Source organism: Odontesthes bonariensis, chromosome 22 (genome assembly GCF_027942865.1).
Source record: "Odontesthes bonariensis isolate fOdoBon6 chromosome 22, fOdoBon6.hap1, whole genome shotgun sequence".
Taxonomy (NCBI): domain Eukaryota; kingdom Metazoa; phylum Chordata; class Actinopteri; order Atheriniformes; family Atherinopsidae; genus Odontesthes; species Odontesthes bonariensis.
The window spans coordinates 11,281,987-11,308,925 of NC_134527.1; the positions used below are offsets into that span (position 1 = coordinate 11,281,987).

General features: G+C 39.5%; 1 protein-coding gene across 2 annotated transcripts in view; it reads right to left on the minus strand.

The window, feature by feature from the left end:
- Positions 1–7,825: 7,825 nt before the first annotated feature.
- The window catches only part of rimbp2a (RIMS binding protein 2a), a 44,602-nt gene continuing 25,488 nt past the window's right edge, over positions 7,826–26,939 (minus strand). Inside the window, exons 10-23 of one of the 2 annotated variants that reach the window (XM_075455460.1) lie at positions 25,538–26,347; positions 25,251–25,274; positions 24,033–24,184; positions 21,152–21,952; positions 20,875–21,030; positions 20,468–20,614; positions 19,285–19,387; positions 17,518–17,646; positions 16,048–16,217; positions 15,412–15,580; positions 15,175–15,275; positions 14,783–14,854; positions 13,987–14,151; positions 7,826–10,745 (exon numbers count right to left, since the gene is read on the minus strand). In XM_075455460.1, the coding sequence (XP_075311575.1) occupies positions 10,518–10,745; positions 13,987–14,151; positions 14,783–14,854; positions 15,175–15,275; positions 15,412–15,580; positions 16,048–16,217; positions 17,518–17,646; positions 19,285–19,387; positions 20,468–20,614; positions 20,875–21,030; positions 21,152–21,952; positions 24,033–24,184; positions 25,251–25,274; positions 25,538–26,347 (3,227 nt within the window). In that variant the 3' untranslated portion in view covers positions 7,826–10,517. The remainder of the gene's footprint in view (positions 10,746–13,986; positions 14,152–14,782; positions 14,855–15,174; positions 15,276–15,411; positions 15,581–16,047; positions 16,218–17,517; positions 17,647–19,284; positions 19,388–20,467; positions 20,615–20,874; positions 21,031–21,151; positions 21,953–24,032; positions 24,185–25,250; positions 25,275–25,537; positions 26,348–26,939) is intronic. The other variant, XM_075455461.1, reaches the window with a different exon arrangement.

The following is a 26,939-nucleotide window of genomic DNA, read 5'->3' on the forward strand; positions in this document are numbered from 1 at the left end:
GATGATGGGGCTGCATCCAAATGGCAGGGATCACGTGAACAGATTAATAACAAAAAGAGTTGCTCAACAGCACCCAGGTCAGTTACAGCCACGAGTATTTAAGAAGTGCTCTGAGTAGAAACCATTGCTAACTGCTTCTATACTCCCTAATCTCATGGGGGTGCTGGAGTCTAGTCTCTGAACATAAAACTGTCGTTACACCTGTGTAATAGGACTTACATTGGCTTATGGCTGGACAGAGAGAGGCCATTCTTTTGGACACACTTGCACTGAAGTCTGTAGACTTCTCTTCAAAAGATGAATCACCAAAGTGAGGCCCGGGCACAGACTTCTTTCTTTCACTCTCCTCTGATGATGACGAATGAATGGTCTTTTTGAAACATGGCTGAACATCAGTTTTTAACCCCTACAGGATGCCTCCAGGGAAATATCGACCATGCAGTGTGTGCTCCCTCCCACAAACAACCTCCCCTCTAGGCACTGTGTTGAACAGGCAAGATGCTTGCCTCCTACCATCTGCTGGGAAACACATTAATTTTGGAGGAGATGAACGAAATTGTTAGGTCTCATCAAGCTCAGTTATCAAGAATTCCTCAAACCTAAGCTGAAAAGAGTTTTACTAAACTGACCTTTCACAGCTGCAAGCATTTTCCATAGCATAAGGCCTCGTTGTGGCCATACAAGAGGAATACAGTATGTCACATTACTGACATTTTAAGCAAGCAGAGAAACTGTGAGGCTGGATTACTGTTGGCAAAGCGTCCAGCTCCCTGAGCATGCCAAACCTTCTGACGGCTTAAAAGCCTCTGGTTTGCTGAGGGACAAGTAGTTTGTGATTATTTGATGAACTGCTATGTTTTTCTGGTAAATACACATGCATATGCAACATTCATATGACTTCAAGGCAGTTCATGTATTTTGTGAAAGCACCCCGACTAAAACTGACATTTTGCAAAATGTGTCAGTGTATGAATTCCTGAGATATGAATTACTGCTCCCCTGACTACATGAGCCTGTATATTAATTTATGCTACAAAATATGTTCCCCTCGTGCAAACGTTTAATCAAGATTTTTTTTTTTTCCTTGGCAAATATCTGAAAATCCTCTGCATTTCTTATTTGATTCTATCATATGTGCAATGTTCTTTAACCACATATAGTGAACTTATACTGAAGATATGAAGTAGAAATGGTGTTGCAGCTCTAATAAATACACAATCCCAATTCCCAAAACTGTTTGAAAGATTTTCTTCAGAAACAATTTTATCATTTTAATAAATAATATTACCATATCCTGAATTTGTTAGGAACAGTACGTCTCAAAAAAGTCTGGACAAGATTATGTTCACCACTGTGTAGCATCTTCTCCTATTTTAACAACATTCAAAGAAGTGAGGAGAAAGATAAATGTCCCATTCTTGCCTGATATAATATTCTATCTTACCAACAATGCTGGATCTTTTTAGTTGTATTTTGTGTTTCATTATGTTCCGTTCTGTTCAGTTGGTTGAAGGTCTGGACAGCATGCAGGCCTTCACCCGGACTGTACAAACCCATGCTTTTATAATGGACGCAGCGTAGGGTCTGGAATTGTCTTACCGAGTTAAGCAAGGCTTTTCCTGAAGATAAAAAAATGTGTCTGGATAGGAACATATGTCACAATAATACCTGAAGATCATTGGGGGTCAATGATCCTTAGCTGTGTCCCCTTTTCACAGAGACGTCTCCAGATTCTTTGAATCTTCCGATGATATTGCTGATTGTGGCAGATTACAGAATATTCAGCATCTTCACACTTTTTAAGATGAGGAGCAATATTCTGAATTTGCTTCATAATTTGTGGACTCCGTTTCTCTCAGATGGCTAAACCTTTGCCTATCTTCACTTCTGGCAGACTCTACCTCTCTAAAATGCACTTTTTATACCCATTCATGTTACTGATCTGTTGCTAATTAACGTGATTAGTTGCAACGTGTTTCCCCAGCTGTTTCGTTTTAATACCATTTCTTTTTTTAAGCCTTTTGTTGCCCTCTCCCAGCTGGTTTGAGACGTGTTGTGAAGATCAAATTCCCAATTAGTTAAAAATTTTCAAGAACTAGTGTAATGTCTCACTTACAGCACTCCATATGTTTTCTATGTTCTATTGTGAATAGAATATTTCTATGTGAGATTTGTAAATCATTCCATTCTGTTTTTATTTACATTTCACCCAGCGTCCCAGCTGTATTTCATTTGCCACACATTCACATATGCTGAATTAAGTGCAGGTGTAATTCTCATCATTGCAAAATGGCAGAAGAGATAGCTGAATAAGGGCAAAGTGTTTTGCCCAGTGGTCCTCACGTTGTTTGATTAAACTCACAGCACATTTACAAAATAAACTGAAGTTTTTTAAAAAGCTGTTCAAGTCGAGAGACTTCAAAAGAACTCTAAAACTAACCACATGACAAAAGGTCTCTCAGTATATCAAAGTCATATTATAATATTTTACATGAAAGATCCCTGCTGTGATTTTTTTTTGGCGCATTAGGGTCAAATGGATGAGGAGTGTTTAACTGGCACTTTGAGGTTTTGTGAAATATTCAGAAAGGCCAGCAGGAGATGGATGTCTCCTCATGCCCCCCTCTGGTGGCGTGGCAGGAAGGACGAGAACGAGTGATAGAGAGGTTACTACTGGCAAGAATTTTAAACATCCATTGGCCCTCGGGGCCTCACAGCTCAATATAGAGCTGTTGGCTGGTGAGGAAGAAGAAAGACGGGAACAAACTGAAGAGGAAGAAGTAGGAGTAAAGTTTTGGTTGCAGATGAGGAAAAGGCAGGAGAAAGGGAAAGGTTTGTGACAGAGCTAGAGTAGAGGACAGAGATAAAAAGGCAACAATATTAGAGGAGATTAAAGTCAATGTTCCTTCCACATCTCCCTGAAAATGAAATGAGTGTTTCAGCATAACCCTGCAGAGAGACTGCAGTATTTTCTCCCCCGGACCTTAAGGTTTATCTAATCAGCAGTCAGTTTAAGCAAAGGGTGAAAAAAAATATGCACTGTACAGTATCTGGAGGAGGATATAAAATGGAAGGACGAAGAGGGTCTGGGAACATTTTCTTTTTCTTTTTTAAGTTTTCTTTTCTTTTAAACATGAGGCCCCTGTCTGTAACATACAACTGAATAACCAGCTGACAGACGTGGGTTTGCTACTGCATGTGGGATATGCTTAATCGCTATGCTACAGTCCCTCAGTGCACAACTAAAAATCACTGCTGCCCTCCTGAGGAACACTGTGAAACAGCAGGATCTGGCAGTTATTCACATAATTTATGGCTGAGGCGGAAAAAATGAAAGGTTTGCTTATTTTCTTTACTGGTTTAATAGTTGTCTTGTTCCATAAATTTCTAATTAAAAGAACAATATATGGCAACACTGTGTTACATTCAGCTCATCTTCCATTTAATCCTTCACCACCCAGTTTTTACACCAGTGACAGGAAATAAAGACAGACATTATACTATATTATATAGATAGTAATACAAATGTTTATTTTTTCTGCTTTAAGTCAAAAACTTTATGAGAATGAGAGATGACCAAGTCTATCTCAGATCACACTTAACTTGCCTAACTCACTTAACTTCAAGCTTTAAAACTTTTGACACAACTTTAGCTTTTGAGCTTTGTCGGAATTATTATCTAGAAAACTGCAAGAAAGCCCTTGTGTGGCTCAAAAAGCGAAAACTCAATAGGAACAGACAATGTATGTTCAAAATGCAACCCAAGTGAAAGCAGTTTGTATCATATGTTATGGAAATGTGATACAGTCACCAGCAAGGCAAGCCACCATCAATGAAAGCATTACTATTCCACTCGCACTGAGAGATCTGCAAGATTTACTTACAGATCTGCAAGAATAATAATATGGTGACAAAATATGTCATTATGATGAAATGCGTTTCCCCGAGTACACTATCTCAGAATGGCTGGACTACTGATGCCATGGAAATTACGAAATTTGAAAAGGAAGCTTTAAAACATTAAACAATGTATATTGAAACATGGGCACAAATGGAGCAGTAGTTAGCGTTGTTGTGTATAAGATCCATAGAAAATATTGTCATATTAGTGGCATATAATCTGGGGTTTGATTTATACATTTCAGTGAATTGGGATAGATTATATTTGGGAATAGCGAGGACAGGAAAAGCAGTAGTTACTATTCATATTTGTAATTTTATGTATTTATTAATTATACAACTGTCTCTTTATTAACTGCCCTGACTGTCCTCCCACAAGAAAGAAACAACAGCCAGTCCAAAGAAGGTTCCTATCTCCTGACACATCATCATATTGATGCCCTCTAGTGGCTCTTGTGGCACTGAAAGCTGTATTTCAACACAAACCCTAATTTTCCCCTAAAGCTATGCCCAAGTTGTTTATTTGATGGAAACTCTTGTTATCTGGCTGGAACCTGGAAGATGAAGCCGACTTGTTTGAAGAGGATCCGGCGCGCCTGACCAAGGAGAAGCACAGTATAATGTCAATTCAACTCTGAAAGCTCATCTCAGCTCAGGATGCATTCATGAGCACAAAAGCGTTTACTGTGTATTCCATGCACACACTCTTTTCTTTTATACTTTGGATTTGAGGCACTGGCACCTCTTTCTTGAAGCCGACTGCCTGTCCAGGAAAGGTGAGTTTATGATGAGGTCAACCTGACTCTTCATAGACAATGAAGCTTTCCTTAATTACAGCCAAAACTGTTAATGCATTTCTGTGTTTTGTCACGCTCCAGTGAGTTGTATTTAGAGAGTAGGTACAGCAGTTCCATAGAGGACGTGCTGAACTGCCCAGTGTTCTGGCATGACCTCAGCATTACCAACATCCCTGCAGCTTTTTTACTTTAATATAAACCAAAGGCAGTTGCTGTTTGTTTACAGTTACAATAAACACTAAAGTAAACACTTTAATCTTTTTTTTTCTAAGTAAACTGTCCAAATGTGCATGATGGAATCTATATTTTATCTTAGTTCTTTGTAAAAGCTTAAAGGTGGGGTAGGGGATCTTTTTCTGGAACATTTTTTTACATATTGCTTGAAATACTCTTCACACCCCCATTGCAACCAATTAATTAAAAGTTTTGACACAAATATGAAAAGTTTTAGTGGCCTCTAGAACGTACAATCTAGGAAAAACACTATCCAATCATACTGAACGGACCGTTAACAATGATTGGATTCTGATGCCGTCTATCAAACTACAATCTGCTCCTCCCTCCCCCTCCTTCCCCCTGTGCGCGTACCCTGCTCCGTGAACGAATTATGCGTCCAGAAGCTTGGCAGGAAGCTAAACTAGAGCCAGCTTGGCTAGCACCTAGCATTATTAAACGTATAGTTATCATATACTAAATACTAAATACGGCAACGATCGATGCTTGCTGTCAGAACAGCGCTCGTGCACCTTCGTGCTCGTGCGCGTTCATGTACTCTAGAGGCGTGCCTTCGGGGGGAAAGTGAAGAAAAGGGTTGGGACTTTTTACCTGTGTATTTTCAAAATGCAGCTTCGCTGGACTCAAAATCCAGGATCTCCTACCCTACCTTTAAGTTACTGAGTTGTTTGCGCTCTGCCTGCTTTAACTTGTACCTTTTATTTATAATACATTTTTAAAATCTGTTTTAGACTTTTCCCTTCATTGTTGTCAAATTATAATACTTGTGTTTGAAAGGTGCTGAACAAATCAAGTAAAGTTGAGTTGCATATCATCATGTTGGGAAAAAAAAACCACAATACATCAGTATTACTGTCATCCTGTTATTGTCATCAGTTAATAAGGACAAGGATTTAAAGGGAATTTTATAAAGCTCATTTAGAGATTTTCTTTCCCAACAGCCACTTGTTGAAGCTGATTACAACCTCTCAAGACTTCCATTAAGCTGCCTAATGCATGACACTGCAAACAGCTGTTAAAATGCGGTGTGTACTTAGCCACTGTGCATGGACTTAGGACTGAAACTTCTCCAAGCCTGATCTGTTTTGGGATTTACAAAGAAAAGTCTTTTAAGAGTGTACTAATGTACTGTATTTTCCATTAAGAGACGGATTACACTGGACCACATCCATTAGGACACAGTTTCCACTGTAGAACCTTCTGCTCACAAAAAAAACAAAAACACTAATAATCTTTCAAGTCGCTCGGTTCATTCATCTGAGAAAAGGATGAACAAACTGTTCTGCTGAAGGCTGCGAGTGGCAAAAGTGAGCATTTGGTTGTTAATCACCTCGATGATGGTGCCTGATATTGATCCCTGAAGAACAAATCACTGAAAAACTATGTTTATATGAAAATGCATCTGCATGCTGAGGATCAGCAGCCAATGTTATTATTAACCAATCCCTTTTTTTAAGCATGTAGTTACACTAATTTTTGTGACATCATGATAATAGAAGATGTCCAAGATATCAATCAATCAACCCCCTAAGTACAAGATATAAAAATATTAGTCATTTAGGTAATCTTCTTCCTGTTACTAAATATTTGATACATTTACACCAAATTAGTTATGCTGTGATAAAATAAGTTTGACAATGTTATATTGTGGCGATGCTTCTGATAAAGCTTGACAGCCTGATAAGTTGTAGAACAGTAGAAGTATTTGGATTATTCCTTCTGAGGCACCTCTGATCCTTTAATATGTTCAGAAAGAAGCTGGATGTCTCTAACCAGTCTGTGTTGTTGGGTGCCAACTCCTTCGCTGAGGTCTGCTGAGGGAGCAGTGACAGTGCCGGAGATGCCAGCAGGATCAATAGACTCATTAAAACTGTAAAGAGGGATAAATTATTGGTGTGAACTTAGAGACATTTGAGTCGGAGAGGAACAGAAGGTCACCAGACAAAGTGTTCTCTGTTATGGATAAACCATTATGCACCTCTGATGACACCTAACAAAGACAGCCAAGCTCATTCTTCAGCGAGCGATATGAAGAATGCTTTGGAAAATCTTGATCTACCTATCTATCAGGTTGATTATTGGCTGTTCAGCAGCCCAGTCTCTCTCAAAAAAAAAAGTCCACATGCCCAAAATGTAGTTTCATTCTAAAATAGTATACATATGTGTTTGTCAATCATTTACGTAAGGTATTTATTTAGTTTTATATGGGGAAGCATTCTGGCAACATGATACAAACCTGTAATGTGTATTTATCAATATTCAAGTCTAACCATGTATTCATATCCCTAACCTTAACCATGTTCTTATCAACATCTAAACCTAATTGTGTATTTTTTTTTATACCTAACCCTAACCAACAATGACTGGCGGCAAAGGGGAGCATGAAACATGGACAGGACTTGAGCTTGGTTCTCTTGCATGACATGGACCACCCCAACACACACACATACTATGCACGTATGATGCTTTTTTGGACAAGTATTGTTTGGTAGTGCAAAATAACATTTGTGACAGTTTCAAGTGTAACAAAATGAAAACATTTTACAACTTGCAAAGGAAAATATGGACATGTAATGTAGTTATGATAAAAAATAAAAAGTATTTTTACCATTTTGAATTGTAGATGTTAATATTTTATGATTTTGTGGGCCAGGAAGTGTTGTTACTTTGCAATTTTTTGAGCCATTGCTGTGAAACTGCTGAATTTTGCATTGTAGACCAACATAACTATTTCATATTTTGGTAAAAGACTGCTTTAAACAGAGATAAAATGCATCTAAAGAAAACTTATGAATAAAACGCTACTTCTGATCAAGTGAAAAAGAAAAAAAACAGAAAAGAGAAAAAAGCATGCTAACAGAAATTTTCTAGAAAATATTAAATTTTATTTGATTATAAAAATTTTACATTTTTTACATGCACACCCACACATAATCATCATAAATACCATCCAGTGATTTCTCTTTTGCGTTTCTTTTTTTTTTTTCTTTTAAACTTTGTTTCACAAAGCAAGCACATACGGTGGACTGATACATCTTATTCCAAAGGACACTATGAAGAATGCTTGCAGTCTTTTACAGGGAGAGGAAATCTCAAAAAAAAAAAGGCTGTCATAAAATCAAGAAGAAACATTCAGAAATCATCTACAAATGGATCGAGGTACAAAAAGAAAAAAAGCTACAGCGACTGGAGACACTACACCCATCCATTGGTAAATGATTTGGTTTTTGGAATACGTATTATTTCAACAATATGACCGCTTGGACAAGAAGCTATACATGAACAGCTTTGGAAAAGAAATAGAATGTAAACTTGTTGCCAGACAAACTTTTCCAACATTTGGTTTTGGCCGTCCTCTGTTGTCAATGCATGTAATCAACAATATAGATAAAGAATGAGGGACCCTGTTTCCCACAATTAACCCACATCTAAATTGTTTCTCATGTGCAACTTTACATAAGGAACAAATGAAATTTGATAAGCAGTGAATAAACATTTGAAACTAAGCAGCAAATTTTCAAATTATTAAAGCTATGAGACATACTATCCCTCCTAATAGTATTGTGTTCTCAGGCAGGTATATTTCTATAACAATACGGTATTGGTACTGTATGCAGTCTTTCCTCCAATAAGCCAAATCAATAATTAAAACATTATTCCACATTTAACATCCATCTCCTTGAAAGTCAAAAACTGAGGTAGGACAGCAGTTGTGTTTTGCTGTCTTCACAAATAAAAGAATAAACAAGAGATTTCTAATAGTTTTTCGTGCCTTTTCTCCCTTTTCATTTAAGAGATTGTTTTGTAAATCCGATTATCCTCCCAAGATTTGCCTTTTTCAATTTATCAGCTTGTGAAGACGATCTACTAGCTGTTTGAGCTGAATTTAAAATTCTTGTCACGGAGGGCAAGAAGAAAGAGGAAAAGTGATACCAAATATTTAAAAAACTAAAAAAAAAAAAATATCGGTTGAATGATGGCATTGGATTTCACCTATCACACAGGGCACATTCAGAGTCAGTTGAGTTTTTTTAGATATATTATTTTTTTCTTTCTGAATAATGCTAGATCATTACAGAAATTAATCTGTTTAAAGAAACTGCCAGTTCAATTGATCTGATCAGTGTCCGAATATCGTCTTATTTCATGAATTATCAAATCAGGATCACAGGAAAAAAGTGAAAATTAGGCCTGTGCCATATTTCACTGCAATAGTCATGTATTAGTGATCCAACACATTAAATTTGTATTGTGTAGTCCTTGCGTACAGGAAGTGCAAGTAGATATAAATGTAAGCAATACAAAACTCAAATTAAACAAGTTGATACATCTCTACAGACATGATGTAACAAAAGCAGAGCAAGCTTTTGCTGTTTGAAAATGTTGTTTCTATGTGGCTTCAGTGTGTCCCACTCACAGTAAATCTGCAAGAGCCAACAAAACTAAACAGTTAACAAGCAATGGAGGTAGCAGCACATCAATATAGATCACAAGACAAATAACTACATGACCTCTCCTTCAGCAGAAAATAAAAGAGAAGAGAAGAAGAAATATGAAAGTGCATAAAATAAATGCATCACATACTGCCTCACATACGCACAGGCACACAAGCTATATCATTAACCACTCATCAGACAGAACACCCATCTTTGTGCAATAGGAAGATAGACACACAATTTTGTCTTGAACTAGGCATTTCATGACAATATGACAGCAAAGACGACAAACAGAACTGCTTTAATTCTGCTCTTAAAAAATGACAAAGCACAGGCGACCCGTCATAAAACAAAACCCGTTGTAAGTCAGTCTTTTAATCAGACAAGGAATGTCGTGCTTGTGTTGTTTTCATAAAGGCCACTGAGACAGCCGAGCTTGCCCGGTGTTTAATGCCCTGGTGCCAATCTGTGATTCTTTTTAAAAATCCCTTTTATTACAAAAATGTCCTGTGTTCTGAGTTGTAGCAGGTACAAGTGGAAGTCTGTCTCTTCTCCGCACATATGCTACCACCTCTCAATTATATTGCACTGAATAAAGATTTTAGTTAGCAGCCAGCATTGCCTCACAGAATGCATCATAACAGTGTAGTCTTGGTGGAATTTTCTATCATGGTGCCGCAGCAACAGTCTATGTGTTTGTTTTTTTGCTGAGAAAATCCTTTTGGAAACTGAAAACCTGATGAAGTTTTCACAGCTACCCTGCTTCAAATAATTCAGAGAGTTGTTGTTTTTGTTTGTTTGTTGCCTGATGGTAAAAAAAAAAGAGAGAAATAAATGTCATGAAAATCCTAGTTTTCTTTTATCTTTTTTTTTTTTTTAAATAATCATCCCTTGATTTGAAATACATCACAGTAATATGTGTTTATGTCTACATGTGACCTCGCTCTTGATTTTGGCACTGCACTGTACAAAATTTAAGTGATTTGAATCCATCACTGAACTTAACTGTATCATTGGTTAAGCTCAGGCACACCAGGAGACGAAGCCCATATCCTCTTTGTCACGTAATTTCAGATCAGAGTTGATTGTAAGGGTGCTATATACACAGCCCAGCATGTACGCATATTGTACATTTATGGTTCTTTGTTTTTCATTTCACAGGAGAGAGTCTCTTCAGGAGTTTCTTTCCTTTGGAAAGTAGTCCTTTCTTCTTCTTATTTGCCAGATCTCTGGGGTCCCTGGAGTCCAGCGGGACGTGGGAACCCCTTGTAGGGCTGAGGGGTCTCATGGTACCCGGGAGGAGCGGGCGAACGATCGGGGACGGCGCCCGGACTGGTGTGGTGATGCTGTTAGCAGTGTCAGTGGTTTCTGTGGTAATCTGAGGAGATAAGTGATGGGGAGGTATGGAGGCAAGGGGCAGTGTATTACAAATGAAGCAGCTCTTTTTGACTTCTTTACTACTTACGTTCACTAAGTCATTCTGAATGCTCTTCATCAATCTATGACCAAAACACTGAGAATTATGTGATTTCCAAGATCTGATTGCATTTCTCTGATGTTAAGAGTGGGGACATTGTGGACATTTTTATACCAAACAGGAACCAAACAGAAAGGTTATGAACCCTAGTATCTAACTGAAAATAGTTCATAAGCTACAAAAGAAAGTGTTGCGTGATGGTCACATATCTGCACTTCAAGCAGGCAAGTTTAGAATCATTCAGTGACGATATAAGCACATATTTGTTTGGCAATGTTTTGCTGAAATGAGAAAGGTCTTGCCAGAAAAAAAACAGATCATTTGGATGGCAGCATGGCAGTTATAAATTCCTCTAAATAATGCCCTCACAAATGCGTAGGTTACTCGTCCAGTGCACATTAACACAACCCCTTCTACCACTGTTGCTTCTGATTTCCGTGCTTATAACAAGCCTGATGGTTTTTTCAATCATGAACACTTTAATTCAGGCATCTGATGAAGTCTGTCTACAAAAGCATTTGTACTCAAAACATGATCAGAGTTGTAATTTCATGAATGGATTTGAGATAATTATTTCAGCTTACCTGGCTCTTATTTACATCATATTTTCATATTTGTTGCACATGTTTTAACATGTATTTCTGAATTGTTTAAGGAAGATTTCCTGAGCTTATGCAGTGATCACTGCAGAATGGCATCCCAGACAGAGCCCCCACAGAACCTGAAGATTGTGACCACTTGATATTAATTTCCAGCTTTGTCCCTGGTGTACAGATTTTCCTATCTATATTCAATCTTTTAATGATATTATGAACTATTCATGTTTTAATCCTTATATAAAATATGAAATGTTACATATATCAATATTAATATCAAATATCACATCTAATTTGCTCAAGTAAACACAGATCAGTCAAAATCCCCCAATCTTTACATCTAAAAGCTTATTTTTTTATGCTCAGTCATGTAGCTGACGTCAACCTAATTAGTTATTTTAATCCAAGCCAAACAACTTTGCTGTCATCAAATTCAATGTGAACTCACAGTTGAAAAACAAAGAAAGAAAGAAAAACATTTCTTAGTGTTTGAATGTGTGAATATGAATATGTGATGTATTGACTTCATACTATTGTGACTAAAATAAAGAGTAACATTTTGTTGTCAGACAAACACATTTCAATTTAAATGTTTGTAATAAAACCCTGTAACTGCCTCTTTTTACATGATTTCAGTTATGTCATGTGAGAAGTTGAGTTTAAAATCTTGCCTCAAGAATTTCTCTAAAACCTTTAATAAGATCATCATGAGCATTTCGATGATTAGCTTTGATTGACAGTAAACAATTCATAAGGTTCAGGTATGGCAAAAACCTGTTAGTCAACAGACGCAGAATATATGGTGACACCTCTTCTAAGTTGAGCCTTAACGGCTTTACGCCAAAGAGTAGGATCCAGATAGAAATAAAGGTACGGTAACCAAACTGAGTGAAGATAGTCAGTTTATGACTTCCGTCATCCAAACTTGGTTGACTTACGAAGCCTTTATCTTTAACAAATGACACCTGTTTCATGATTGTCTGCCGCAAATGTATCAGATGAAACAGACAATTTAGGTTCAAGTTAATAACTAAATCACTTAGTGCAATTAAATATTCATCAGTGTATGCGTCACCATCTTCTGCCTGCCTGTTGATCTGTATTAAACCACCAGTAAAAACAAAGCTGTAATACACAAACGTTCAAATAAAAGAAACACAGAGGAGGAAGCCATCAAATGTTAAACACAACATCCGCACACCACAGAGGCGAGAAGGTCCACCATCAGTAGGCCATGGGGGAACATACAATATAGTCAGATACAGTACAACACCCAGGAGCACAACTGTAGATTACAGGCTTCTCCTCTAATGCAGCAGCTGATATTTCAGATCATTTCATAAATTGAAATATCATTTCAGTAGATTGAAGTGAAGATTTCACAGACAGTGAGTATGACAATATAATATTTTGGTAAATGTTGGACCAAATTGAAAGATTTCTTTCCCGATCTGAATCATGAAACAAGTTATTACAGTAAGCCGTAAGGCCCAGTGGCACTCCAAAGCCTTTCCTGTGACCACAAGCTGCATGCATTAGAGCTGCGAGTCTGCTATCTCAAGTTGCCAACTTACTGTACAAGGCAGACAGAGCCAATTATGGTGTGAAATGAACAATCTTCTTCTGTTTGTTTGTTTTGTTTTGCCAAGCGGGTGAGGAAAAACAAAAAAGAAATCAGATGTGGCAGCATCGTCACTGTCGAGAAAACCCACACCACTATGACAACTGAAAACAACACCAACAACAACACCAACACACATGAACACAGAGCACAAACAGGAATGTTTTTAATATCCAATTTTCTTTTTCTTTTATTGTTCCATCTTAACAATACAGAATTAATGTCTCAGTGCTGTGGTTAATTTTGTCTTTCAGGCTCAGAGCAAACACGGCATATCCACTGTCACAACAGGGCTGAAAAATAGATCTGATGTGTGGGCAATATACATAAAGAAACAAAGCCTTTTTAAGGAAACACAGAAGTCGAGCCAAGAAAGTTGTTATAAAATGTATCAAGTTTGAAAAAGACATGCTTTTTCTTCTTTTATTCTTAAAACTTCTCTTCTCAAATCATTTCTTTCATTGTCACTGGGTAGCAATTGTCATGTGTTAATAAAGCACTTATTATTATTAGAATTATACACAATAACCACAATTTGATATTGTGTTTCAGTGCAAAGAGGTTCCAAATTATTTTGTGTGAGGAATGAATTGAGGCAATTTACGTGTCCTCCTTAACCAGTGCAACATGCAAGAACCACCCGCAGAGCTCCCACAGTCTATCCTCTCTCTGTCCATGTCAGGCTTTGCTTCTTCCTTTCTCTGAGTCTAAGAAAGGTGTTAACACTGGATTTTGTCCCTTTTCCAAAGGTTGAGGGAGGAGTTGTTAGTCTGCATAGAGTCACCACTGTCACCACATGGACAAACACACACAATGAACAGCACACAGACTGCAAGTGGAGGAAGCAAGAGACGGAAATCAAGAGAGAGGACGAGAGGATGGATGAACACAGGGCCTAGCGCTGAGAGCGGCGATGATGATGTACCCGTTTTCCCTCTGTTACGTTGGCGGCAGAGTTGGCAGGGGGCCGGTTGGTAGGCTCTTCCTGGGGGTAGTGGGATGGGGTATCAGTCAGATACACTTCCACATCATCAGGCACTTCTTCCAGGAAGTTAGAGGGAACCAGACCACGATGGCCGTTGATCTCACCCTGTGGACAGAAACGTGGGGAGAAGAAGACAGGACAGGAGGAGCAAACATAGTTGGCTCAAAGGCAGCAAAATATCACACTACTACCACCATGTTTTACTGATGTGTTGTGCTTCATATCACGAAACGCAGCATGTCACTTTGTCCAAATAAAAAAATATCAAAAAAGTTTCATTGATGTCTAGTGTTCTCCTGTTGAGCTTCAATGCTGGCTACAACACCTGTCTTATTTCTGCTCTTCTATCGACTGTGCTGTGGTTGAGTGGATCAGAAAAATAAAGTGTTATTTAATGAAAGGTTTCACATCAGTTAATTTCTAAAGCACGGATGTAAACATCCAAACTTCAGCAAAACTCACCAGGTAGGTGCCCCATTGTGTGAGCAGTGCACCTCCTTTTTTAACAGACAGGTGTCCAGCAGCAAGTAAGGGGAGTAAGGCTTTACATTGGAGGAAATAGCTCAATTGAATCTGTCAAAAGGTTATAATGTTTAAACAATCCAGTAGAACCTCTAAAGGATAAACACGCCATAGCTTGCTTGTTTAATAAAAACAGTGAACCATATGCAGACTCAAAGGAATGAGTCTAGTAATTGATGACAAGTCGGGGCAAACCTGGATGAGCAGCACTCACATAATAAAACCCATCTTCGTCGATGTCTCCAAATACAGCAATGATGTCACCAGCACAGAATGTCAGCTCAGTCTGTCAGGGGGCAGAGATACAGAGACGGATGTAAAAAAGCTGCCATCATTTGATTCAGCTTGTGTTATTATATCTGTTATACCTTGATACACTACAATAATGAGCTTATTTAGTATCTTGGATGATATATTTTTTTTTTTTGTTTTACAGACGTTTATTGTGATTTCTTAATAATCAACCAAACTTATTATCTTGTCCAGATTTCTTTGATTTCAGACCAACTGTTGTTGGTAATTCAGCCTTCTGAAAAAAATGTGAGTGTAAGGTGTGTCGTAATAGTTCATGAGCAGTTATGTTGTGTCCGTTACAGTAGGCGTTACCTCCACATCAACATTAGGGGAGCTCTCTCTGGGGTCGTAGTCGTATAGAGCCACCATTCTCCTCGAGGCCTGATCTCGACGGAGGCCTCTTCTGCTCTGCTCTGGAGGCGATAACATACATTTTACCACCAAGTGCTTCAACATGTTTTTGCCAGAACATTTTCCCTTTTACTATGGTGGCACTGAAGTGCACAGCATTGGTATTAATACACAAGAGTGAGCTTTAATATGCAGTACCTATTCTGTCCACTGGGGTGCTGAGTGGCAGAAAGCCCTGTTTGATGAGCTCGTCCATAGTCTCCTCGTCGTCTGCTCGTATCTCTGACACCATGTTACAGGGGATCAGCCCCAACCTGCCTCTCACTTCTCCTCTGTAAAACCCGTCTGTGTCTTTGTCACCAAAAATCTGGCAGATAAGAGAGCAAGATAGTAATGTTTAGAGCTGTTGCTACTAAATCTCCTGCAACAGGGATTTTAGGTATAATTTCCTAACTCTGCATGCTTTTATGACTAATAGGTAAGAATTTTTATGACTTACAGTATTTTAAATTATCTTTTTTGTTTATCCATTAGGTTTATTATTCATTTAATTTTACTTTATTTTAGCCAATTTATACGTGTAGGCTTTTTTTCCTGCTTTTTAATCTCTTTGCAGCTTTTCTATTCCTTCTGTTTAATGCCTCTATTTTCTTATTCCAAGCACTCGTCTTTTATTGCCATCTTGTTCAACTAACTTTTTTTTCATGTGCATGTTTTGTCAAGCACTCGCAAAGCACTTTAGATTGGGTTTGATTTGTTTGCAGGGAGTCATATAGATTGAATTTTCATTAAATAATAAGAAGAATGGATTGCATCTCAGTTTGAAACTCCCACCCTGATGATCTGTCCCTCTTTAAAGGGGAGCTCCTCATCAGCGGCATCTGGGTTGGGGGACATTGACAGAGGATCATAGTCAAAGAGGGCCACAAAGATCCGAAAAGGCTCTTCAGGCTCTGACTCATCATAGTATGTTGGAGAACGGCGATCCCGATCCCTGTGGCCATCTAAAAACACAAAAGTGAAATTATAACTCACAGAATCCTATCCTAAAATGTCACATAACTATCAACAAGCTAATAAATGTGACCAGACACTTGAAACAAGCGCATTGTTTAACATTTTGTTTCATAGTGATAGTGTGACATAACAGATGGAGCAGCTTTCAAAAGTCTGAGTAACCAAATTTCTAGCCTATTGCTGCATACAATGTATACCACTTCTATTATAAGCAAACTTGTGATGTATCTTAGCCATGCCTCAGTCAAAGGAAATCAATGAGAAGATTCCGTGGCTTAATAATTCTTATTGATTTGATCATGCATTGCACGATTGATTCAAGCCTTTAATCTAACCATAGTTGTGCCTGTCAGCATGCAGGGAGAAATCTGTGACCAGTGAACTATGTGATACATTTCCTACCTCGCACACACATGCATCCACAAAAACACGCACACATACTCGCTGCATGTATTTTAAGTTGGTTTTTCTTAAGATTTTCTTTTTTTAGGTTTTTTTGCTAAGGAACAAATAAGAAACAATACATGGTGTGATACACAGACAAATGTGATTCATGAACATGACACAACATGAGACTCTGACATGCATGCCAAAAAGAAACCCTAAAAAATTCACCAAAAACAGAAAATGATCTAAAATTTAAAATTTTCTTCTCATTGCCAACCCTGACGGTACGAATAAATCTTATGCAGTGTTCTGATGGCTCGTTTACAATGCTTATTGCTTGAAAGTACAAGTTATGTATGTAAATGCATTGCTCTGTGGTAAGAATTTGCCTCTCTATATAGAGTTTGATAAGTGTATTTATGTGGTATTGGGGCACAAATGAGGGATAACTGCATTTTTCACGCTACTTGTGAAGTCAAAATGAACAAAAACAAGCAAGAGTGGGATCATTCTCCAATATCCTCTTGTGTCATGTTTTAACTTTTCATGCATGACGAGTCCTGTATATGTCTCGTGGATGTGGTCTTATCACAAAGGGAAGGGTTTTAGCAGGCGTCTGGGGTTGAGTGCATTGTGTGCATGACATATCCTGAACAGTCAATCAATCATTATTCATCTACAACTGTGGAAACTTCAGTCCTGGACCCGAAGTCTCGCCAGTGTGTCCACCATTCCAATGCAATGCAGTCATGCTGTACAAATGTAAGCATAATAGTAACTATTATTCATTAAGACAAACAAACAGGCAGGTGCAAGTGTCCGCAGCTACTTCTTGACAGGTGCTGGTGGCCTGTTTAGCTGCCATGCTGTGGTGGTAAAAACAGCACTGCAGGCACATACCATGGGGAGACCTGATGCCGCCCATGTGCCTGCGGGATGACCACTTCCTGTGCCGAGCTACTCTGCCATAGTTAACATCCTCGGTGATGGGGGAGAGGTTTCCCTCACTGTTATTCTCAGAGGTTACTTCTATGGGAAACACCAGTTAGAGGGTGATGGGGTTACAATGCAAAGCTCATTTTTTCCGTTCCTAAAATACAAATCCAATTCTAAAAAAAGTTGGGACATTGTATAAAATGTGAGTTAAAAACAAAATACAATGATTTGGAAATCTCATAAAATATCTCAATATTTCATTCACAGTGGGACATAGAAAACATCAAGTGTTGAATGTGAGACATTCTATTGTTTCAATAGGAAGTTAGCTCATCTTAAACATCTTGGCGGTAAAACGTCTCAAAAAAGTTAGGACAGGGTCGTGTTTACCACTGTGTTGCCTCCCTTCTTCATTTTCCAAAAATCTGTAAATGTCTGGGAACTGAGGAGATCAGCTGCTGGACCTAGAAGAAGATGAATGTCCCATTCTTGTCTTATAAAAGATTGTAGCTGCTCACCAGTCCTGTGTTGTAATTTGTATGTCATGATTCACCAAATGTTGCCAGTTGGTGAAAGGTCTGGACTGCAGACAGACTCTTCTGCTGCAAAGCAATAGTGTATCTGTGTAATAGATGCTATATGTGGGTTAGCATTCTAGATGTGCAGGCTACGAGTTCAATGGGCACTAATGTACGCTGTACCATAAAAGATTCCAAAACTGAGTGCTGATAATAAGCCAAATGGTTCCTAAAGGAGTCCTTGTTTTCCCAGGAAGAATTAAAAAATGTTATTCATCCGACCACAGAACAGTCTTCCACTTTGCCTCAGTCCATTTTAAATGAGTTTTGGCCCAGAGAAGACAGGATTCTGGTTTCTGGATCATGTTCTCATATGGCTTCTTCTTTTTAGACCTTTAACCTGTGGGTGGCATTGTGAGCTGTGTTCAAAGACAATGATTCCCATGTGATTTCCATGACAGAATCAGACCTGGTCTTTTAAATTCGCTGCCTCATGAAGGCTCGAAGATCATGGGCACCCAATACTGTGTCCCTTGTGCACAGAGACATCTCCTGACTCTATTAATCTTTTCATGATATAATGTACTATAGCTAATACAATATTCAAAACATTATTCTGAAATTGATGCTAGAAATTTTGTGGGTTTTTTCTGATTGCTGCTCATTCTTACCTCTGAGAGACTCTGCCTCTCCAAGGTGCTTTTCATACCAAATCAAGTTACTAATCTAGGCAGGAGTTGCTTTTTTTGCCCCAGTCCCCTTTCTTTTCTTTTCTTTTTTTGATGTGTTGTCGTTATCAAATTAAGATGTGATATTTCTTATGTAATAAGGAAATGTCTCACTTTCAACAAATCATTGCTTTTTGTTTTTATTTACATTTTATACAGCGTCCCAACTTATTTGGATTTGGGGTTGTATTAACTGAAGATTTATGTAGATCACTACAGCAAATCTTCTTTTTACCAGTGACAGAGTAGACTGATAGATCATTGTGTGGTGCAAAAGTGTTTGTACAGCTGCAACATATTTAATATCCCTGCAAGTATGTGTATAATCTGTGTATTTAAAGAAATGAGCATGGATAATAGACACAGAAGTGATTTGAAGACACAAAGAAGCTCAAGTATAATAAACATAAATGTGCCATGACACAGAAAAAATAAAAGTAAAATAGTCTTGCCCTCTTTATTTCTAACCACCTGGCCATACTGACCAATGGAGGGGACCATTAGAGGTCGCCTCTGAGGATGAGGACCACCATGATAAATTCGTCTCCCACTGTCCCGGTCATGGCGACCTCCAGCAGGGGTGTTTGTCTGAAATACACAAAGACACAAAAAAGGAAACATTCACGTATATCAAGCATTCAGGAGTTACTCGCTGAAATTTGAGTGTACGTGTACATAGCATGTGTACTGGAACAAACTGTATGTCAACAAAAACATGCAGAACTCACAGGCAGGCACTGAAACATAGACGCATAGACTCACATTCAAACACGTACGAATCAATGGGAAATCTTAAAGTTTCTAATTTAGGCTGCTACTAGTAGCAGATCACTGAATTAAAATGTCTAAGTTGAATAAAACATAAGGAAAAGACATTAACAAGCATGAGCTATGGTACAGTTCTGGCCTCTTGAAGTTCTGTCATCTCTGTGGTAAGCAAATCCAGTCTGTCTCTTGATTTTACTGAAAATTAAAAGTTGCTTTTAGACAGCAGCAAATTTATGGAGCCATTTGCCAATTCAGACAGCCAAAGCAGTAATGGCAAGTTGAAACAGTTGAATCATTAGCAAATGCAGTGGCAGAGAGTCTTAGCCAAGTGTGATCACAAGAGTGAAGCCTTAGCTTTAGCAAGGCTTCAGCACTGAAACAAAGGAGCCATTCAGAGCACCAACTGCTCATTGTGTGAAAGCACCATAAAAACTCAATCTGTCAGCTTTCTCTGACCCTGGCCATGGTGCTAATATAGTAGAACTCCAGGTTTTTGTTCTTTTTATCTCAATCCATAGTCCTGGAATGGTAAACTCCTTTACCTCTGTCCTTCTCTTAGGATGCTGCTGGATTCTTGTGAAACTTGTAAGATCGCATTCTTGGGAGAATTGGTTGGGTAATCATCTGCAATGTTTTTCTTGGAAGTGCCTGCTTTTTCCCATACCGTTTTCTGTGGAGGACTTTCCAGAGGGTTGCCACATCAGGTTACTTCTATCCAGTGGGCGGAAACTTTTTCTCTATGAATTTAAATTGAACTCAGCACACGCACCAACAACACAAATCAAAAGAAAGTCAAGGCAGCAGTCTCATTTTAAGTATCTGTGCCTGGGCAGTTCAGTAAAGAACAATAAACATGGGTGGTGGACTCTTGGGTTTTAGAATAAGTGCAAAGAACTGCACCTTGGGTGTGTTGTGTGAGTTGCGTCGCCGTCCCTCTTCCAACTGCATCTCAGAGTACAGCTCCTCCTCATCCTCTTCCATGATGTCAGACAGGTCAGAGCCCCGGCTGCTTTCGCTGTGATAATCTTCATTGTGACTATAGTGAGGCTTTTGGTCGTTACAAAGACACAAAAACACAGACACACAGACGCAGTTGTTTAAGTCTACAAACAAACAAACAAACCAAAGCACACGTGGATGTACACGCACATGAACACACACAGAGGGCGAAGGAGTGCACGCATGCAACTAACCAAACAAACATGCATACACACGCATCCTGACAAAGGTAAGACGTTCTCCCCTAGAAAAACCTACTGGTGCTCACGAGAAAGCAAGCGATTTATCACTTATCACGACGTGCTTACCGGCCTCCCCAGCTCAGAGCCTCTAAGAAATTCATCGACTGAGGGCCCTCTCCGACGACTACGTGCAAATCCTTCCTCATCTTCCTCTTCTTCATCGGAGTGATGCTGGTGAAATGAATGTCCTTGCTCTCCATACCTGCCCTGCCTTCTGTCTACCTATAAATTCAAAACAGTTTATTATCATTCTGTGAGTTATCCAAGCATGTTTCATTACATTTCCATTAAGTATAAGGTATGACAATACTGTGTAACGGTATCCATAATTCTATTTCCTGACCTTGCCACTTTCTGCTGCCACCCTCTGTGCTGCTTCTCGAGCAATGGCTTTGGCCACAGTGTCCGGGATAAGAGTGCCTCGAGGCTGAGGAAGAATCCTCTGGGGGGAGGGGGAGCGTGGATTGGCAAGGGGAGGGGCCTCGAGAGTGTGGCCTTGCATGGGCACGGGAGGCTGTGAAGGAGATCGTGTTGGGTCCCAGCCAGGTTGGCCGGGTGGAATAGCTCCTCCGTGGTGGGCTGTGTGCTCTTTGGAATCCATGTCTCTGGCACTTACTGATCTCTGAGGTATAGGGTGATGTTGAGGATGGGGCAGCAGAGGCAGTTGATGCTGGGGCCTGGGACCCTGGAGGGGTGGACGAGGTTGAAGATGTAAGGGCTGGGTTTGGGGATGTGGGGGTCGAAGCTGGGGTTGAAGGGGCCCACCTGGATGGGGAAGTCTAGGATGAGTTTGAGGGTGTGCAGGATGGGGTGGGAGGGGTTGCCCATGGGGTGGAGCAGGAAGCTGGGGAGTGGGGTGAGGATGGTGAGGGGACTGGAGGTGGGGCTGAGGATGGTGAGGGGATTGGAGGTGGGGCTGAGGATGGGGGTGTGGAGGGGGGCCAGCGTGAGGGTGCATTGGTGGAGGCAGAGGGAGAGGTGGTAGAGGCACAAGCAGGTTGTTTGGAATGACGGCGACTTGGGAGTCCTGGGATTCTCCCTGTACTGACAGTGTCCTAACGATGACTTCTCTGGCCTCCAGGCATTGAATCCTTGTCAGTTCAACAGTAACATAGTCTGCCATTGGGTATAACACCTCAGCTATCTGGATTAAAAAAAAAATAATAATAATTGTTAATATCAAAAGAATCAACGTTGTTTCTTTAAAGAGACCATATTATGAGTTTTTGGTTTTCCCCTCTACTTAACATATTATAAAGCCCAACGTCTCTGCCAAAGGCACTATGTAAAGACTGTCCACTCACTCACCCATTTCATAATGTACACTATGGGGTAGCCAGCCTTTATGCATTTCAGACGCTGATTGTATGCAGCAGTGCGTCAAAATGATGCCCCAGATATTTAGTTATATGTTGCTTAAACAAACACTAGCAGGATATGTACACAACAAATCTGAAGTGATGACCAGTTCTAGTTTGTGGTTTTTGGTTGAGAACTCATTGCAATTAACTTCTCTCTTCACAATACTGACATAAACCTTTGCTCTGTTTCTACCAGTACCGACTGCATCTGTAACTATATAATAATGTTCAATACACTAGTACTGAGTTAACATTATCCCCCAAAACAATGAAAATTGTTCAAACAATGATGGCAAAGAAAATAGTCTTTAGAGCTGCAGTGGCACCATATTTGTATCTTGCGTGCAACTATTTCAAAAGAGAGCGAAACTTACTCCTAACATGTTTACTGTTTAGACTAAAGCCATGAGGGTAAAATGGTAGACTCACTTTCCAATAAATTGTAAATTGAACAAAGGGAAAATTCAGTCATCACCTAAGTCTCTACCACAGGAAACACTGTTCCTTCACTGGCAGTTGTTAATTTTGCACTAAAGGTTCTTTTGCTAACTCTAACTCTTAAACAGGTTAGCTCAGAAAGCTCAACAAATGTTCTGCTGTTGTCTGCAAGGCCCAAAATAACACCAGTAATGCTCTACCAAAGCCAGTTTCCCTAAACTAAAGGTAGAAAAAAGAGAAATCCTTCATAACAGCTCATAACACAGCTAATGTGGCTAAGGTTTTTGGCGTCATGCCAGAAGGTTATGTCTATACTCATTGATTGCTCTTTACATACTAAGCTAAATCTATTTTTACCCCATTTCGAACCAGCTATTCGATAAGAGCAGACAGGGCTTTTTTAGGAGGGGAGCTTTCAAGAGACAGGAGCTTAAAGGAGCATTATAGTCAGAAGGTGAAAACAATCACTGCAATGTAAAGTATGAAAAAATAAAGTGCTTTTGAACATTAAAACATGTACATCATAATAAGTACTTATGATAAATAAGAAAAACATGAAAGATTCCAGCTTTAATCAAAATTTTAATCACCCACTAGTGTCCACTGTATAGTACCATACTCAGGGCAATGTTTTAGCCCTATTAATGTCAATACCCCACAACAAATGCAGCAAAATGATCAATATCTAGTTGCTCTCAGAAAGATTAATAAAAAGTTATGGTATACACACAAATTTTACAACTGTACTGCTCATTGTGTATGGAAACATTAAGATATGGTACAATTTATAACTTACTCAGACCACTGTTTGGCTATGGATGTTTGGAAGTAAAAATTTATGAACAACTGCTATAACTTCCCTCTGGGGTGGGAAAATATTTTGCCTATGTTTTAATCTACAAAAAGCAGCTCAAAAGCAAATATCTACTGAAGTTCATTGTTTATTTCAACTTTTACACTGAGTGTTGATATGCTTTAGCTGTCACCAGAGGGGGTGAGAAACCTTCCCAAGACATTTACAGGTCTGAGAATGAGAGTTGTGCACTAAACGTTAATCACAAGTAGGTGGCACTGCTGAGAGCATTGAAGGCACTGATGACATAATCCCACAGTAGAGACTGAGGCTATTAGCAAAGACAAAGGCTATTAGCATCCCATCTGTGATGCTTGTGTTTAAATTGGATGAAACATGACTAAACAATTCAGACAATATTTACAGTGTTTAATGCTGTATCTGAGCTGCATGTGGACCTTTGAAACAGATCCCTTCTTAACTAAATATGACACTCTTTTCATTAAATCACGAGTGATGCCTTTAAACCTAGATGAGCTTATCACCATCACTCGCTAGACCTTCCTTAAAAAGACCAGGTCGGAAAAAGGATAAAGTCAGTGCTGGTATTACTTAGACAAGCTTGCTCTCACCCTCTGTCCTTTAGTGCAGACTGCGTAGCCAATGACATTTGCCCCATTAGACGTGCCTGTGGGAGAGAGGAGAGGAGGCTTCCAGCTGACCTGCAGGACCCCTGGACCCTGCCCACAGAGCACCTGCACATCCTGGGGAGGCAGCGGGGGGCCTGGAAGGTGAAGATAAGAAAAAAATTCTGTTAGCCTACTGTTTTAATGTCATCAGCATAAAAAACACAAGGAAAAGATGTGAAGCATTCATCAAATGCACAAATGGGTACAAACACGACCATGCACCGAAATGCCTAAATATCAGGGAAGGAGTGAGGAAGTTATATTTGTTGCAATAATTACAGCCTATTATCTATCTTGTGGAGATGCATGCATTACTCAAAGGTCTGATTTTACTTGTGGGAGACCTTCACAAAACATTGTGTGCTGTGTTTAAACAACATCATTTAACCATGTAATGACTTATTCTGACACAGCATCAACATTTTCATGTTAGATGTACTAGATATTCCATAATTAAACTGAGTTATGGAATAAGATTCACTTAGTGTAGCAGTGGTTTAGCTAAATGTTTTCAGAACAATATATACTCTGCTTCAGAATTAAAAGTTGACACATCTCTTTGTGCAACTAATCAAAGAGAAACTAAAACAATGTGTCCCCTCATGCAGGGCATACATTGAGGCTAACTGTAGCTCTTCTTTGTATTTCACTTTGCTTGAACGCTGGATAATAAAATACATGCACAACTACATTTGAGCTGCAGTAAATGTAGAAAGTATAAAATGTTTTTTTTTCAATAAGAAGTAGGGGGTGGGATGCCTTATATGAAACTATTTTTTCTAGACTGAGCTATAGACTTAAAGAAATTGCTTATGAGAGTAATAACTGATCATATCTCATGATGCTTAGCTGTTCTCTTATTAGGGATGTGCTCTGTGCGACAGACTTGGGTAAAATTGCAAATGAATTTGTTTTCAAACAATAAATTTAGTTTAGATTTGATCACAATTTGCATGCGACTCAAAACAGTGAATGGAAAGTTCTTTCAATCTCAGAACTATAGCCAAATGCTATTTTACCCACATGCCTTTAGTGATTTCTCATATTTAACAATACATGATAATCATTCTCATTATCACCACTACAACCCTCTGCCCATTGGTTTTCTTTATCATTTAGTGCTTGAACTTGGGAAACCAAGCCCATTTGTTTTATTCTGACCTGTTCTGCAAAATGGTGTTGGACCTGGACAAAATACAATACACAACAATAGCATAGTGAGAAAATGTGGTACCGTACTTCTCTAAAGCACAGAAGAATAATCAAATAATCCCTTTTCTGTTTAATATCAGTGTTGGCTTTACAATATACTGAAATAAACAGCAGTCTGAAAACTCCAAACCTAACAACAGGATTGTTATAAACATGTTAAAGAAATGGTTAGCTTTGAACTTAATATTATTGATATTGTTTGATCAAATATGAGTTTGCACATGAGTGTTTCTTACCTGCTGCCTGAGTGCAAAACTCCACTCCAGCTTCTTTTCTCTCTCTCTGCTCCAGTGGCAGTTGCCATGGTACCTGGTGGGGCTGTGCCACCACTGACACTTTGTACACTGTAAGAGGCTTCAGGTTGAGGAAACGTAGTCTATACCTTCCTGGCTTTACCACTGCATGCTCCACTCCGTCTAAAAACACATTGTGACCATAGTTACTGTTGCTAGGCAACCAGGAGAGCTCAGCAGTGTCGCGCTGGATGTCATCCACCCGCAGACCGCATGGCGCCACCACCACGTTGGCTCCCACCAGCAAGGTGCAGCGCAGCTCGTCTGACAAGCCCCTGTCGGTGGCAGCCTGCACTGACACCCGATAAATGCAGCCGTCCAGGTCCAGCTTCTCAAGCAAACACTTGGTCCGGCCACTGTATGGTAGACTTGCGCGAAGCTCCCCGTCTACTAAAACATTGTAACCAGAGATGTTCCCCCAGCCTAAAGGCACTACTGGAGGCTCCCAGGCCACAATAACACTCCGTGCCAGCTGCTTTATCAAGGTGATTTTACGGGGGTAAGGCACAACATCTTCAGCTAAGTCTTCGGGATCCAAGGGCCCCACAGTTCCATTGCTATATGGAACCAAGGCGTTACTTGAGCCCAGCAGGCCATCTTGGGAGGCAACTCCATCTGGTGCCATCAAGGCCAGGGGTGCGTGGTCCATTGGGCCCAGATCTTCCCCTCCTTCCCCACAGGGTTTTTCTTTGTCTTGGACAAATTCCACAAAGTTGGAAGGAACAAGTCCTCTTTGGCCATCCAGCAGCTCCCCTGTGATACAGCCATAAACAGAGACACACATATAAAGAAATAAACTAAAAAATATATTTTTTTTTCCTTGCTTCTTTGTGTGCAGATTGATGACAAAAACCCCAATGCTAGATACAGCCATTCAACAAAAGTCCCTATCGGAAAACACAGCATCCCACTGTGACATCTCCTATAATTGTTCAAATTAGGCCTTTCTTGTGGCTAACAACAAGACAAAGGCAGGAGGAGCACTAATTTAGTGCTTTTGAACATTTTGAGGGACACCCAAGAGCATGTAGATGCAGCAGTCAATTCATGGAAAGGAAGTTCCTCTTAAACAAACATCCCTCTCATCTTGTCTTTCAATCCTCTTTTCCACAGAGGTCTGAGAGACCTTAAGACCGTCTGTGTGCATCCCTTCATGTGTCTATGAGTAAGTGTGTGTTATTTGTGTGTGCTGATTAAACTGAGCCCCGCTGGATTAGTCATCATTCTAAAAGGGACTAAGGTCCCATCTTGTCAACAGCTTGGTCTGAGGCCCATGTCTCCCTCCTGTGTGGTAAATACAGAGCTCCTCCACAATGCCGTGCGATCTGACCGCCCACAGCTAATG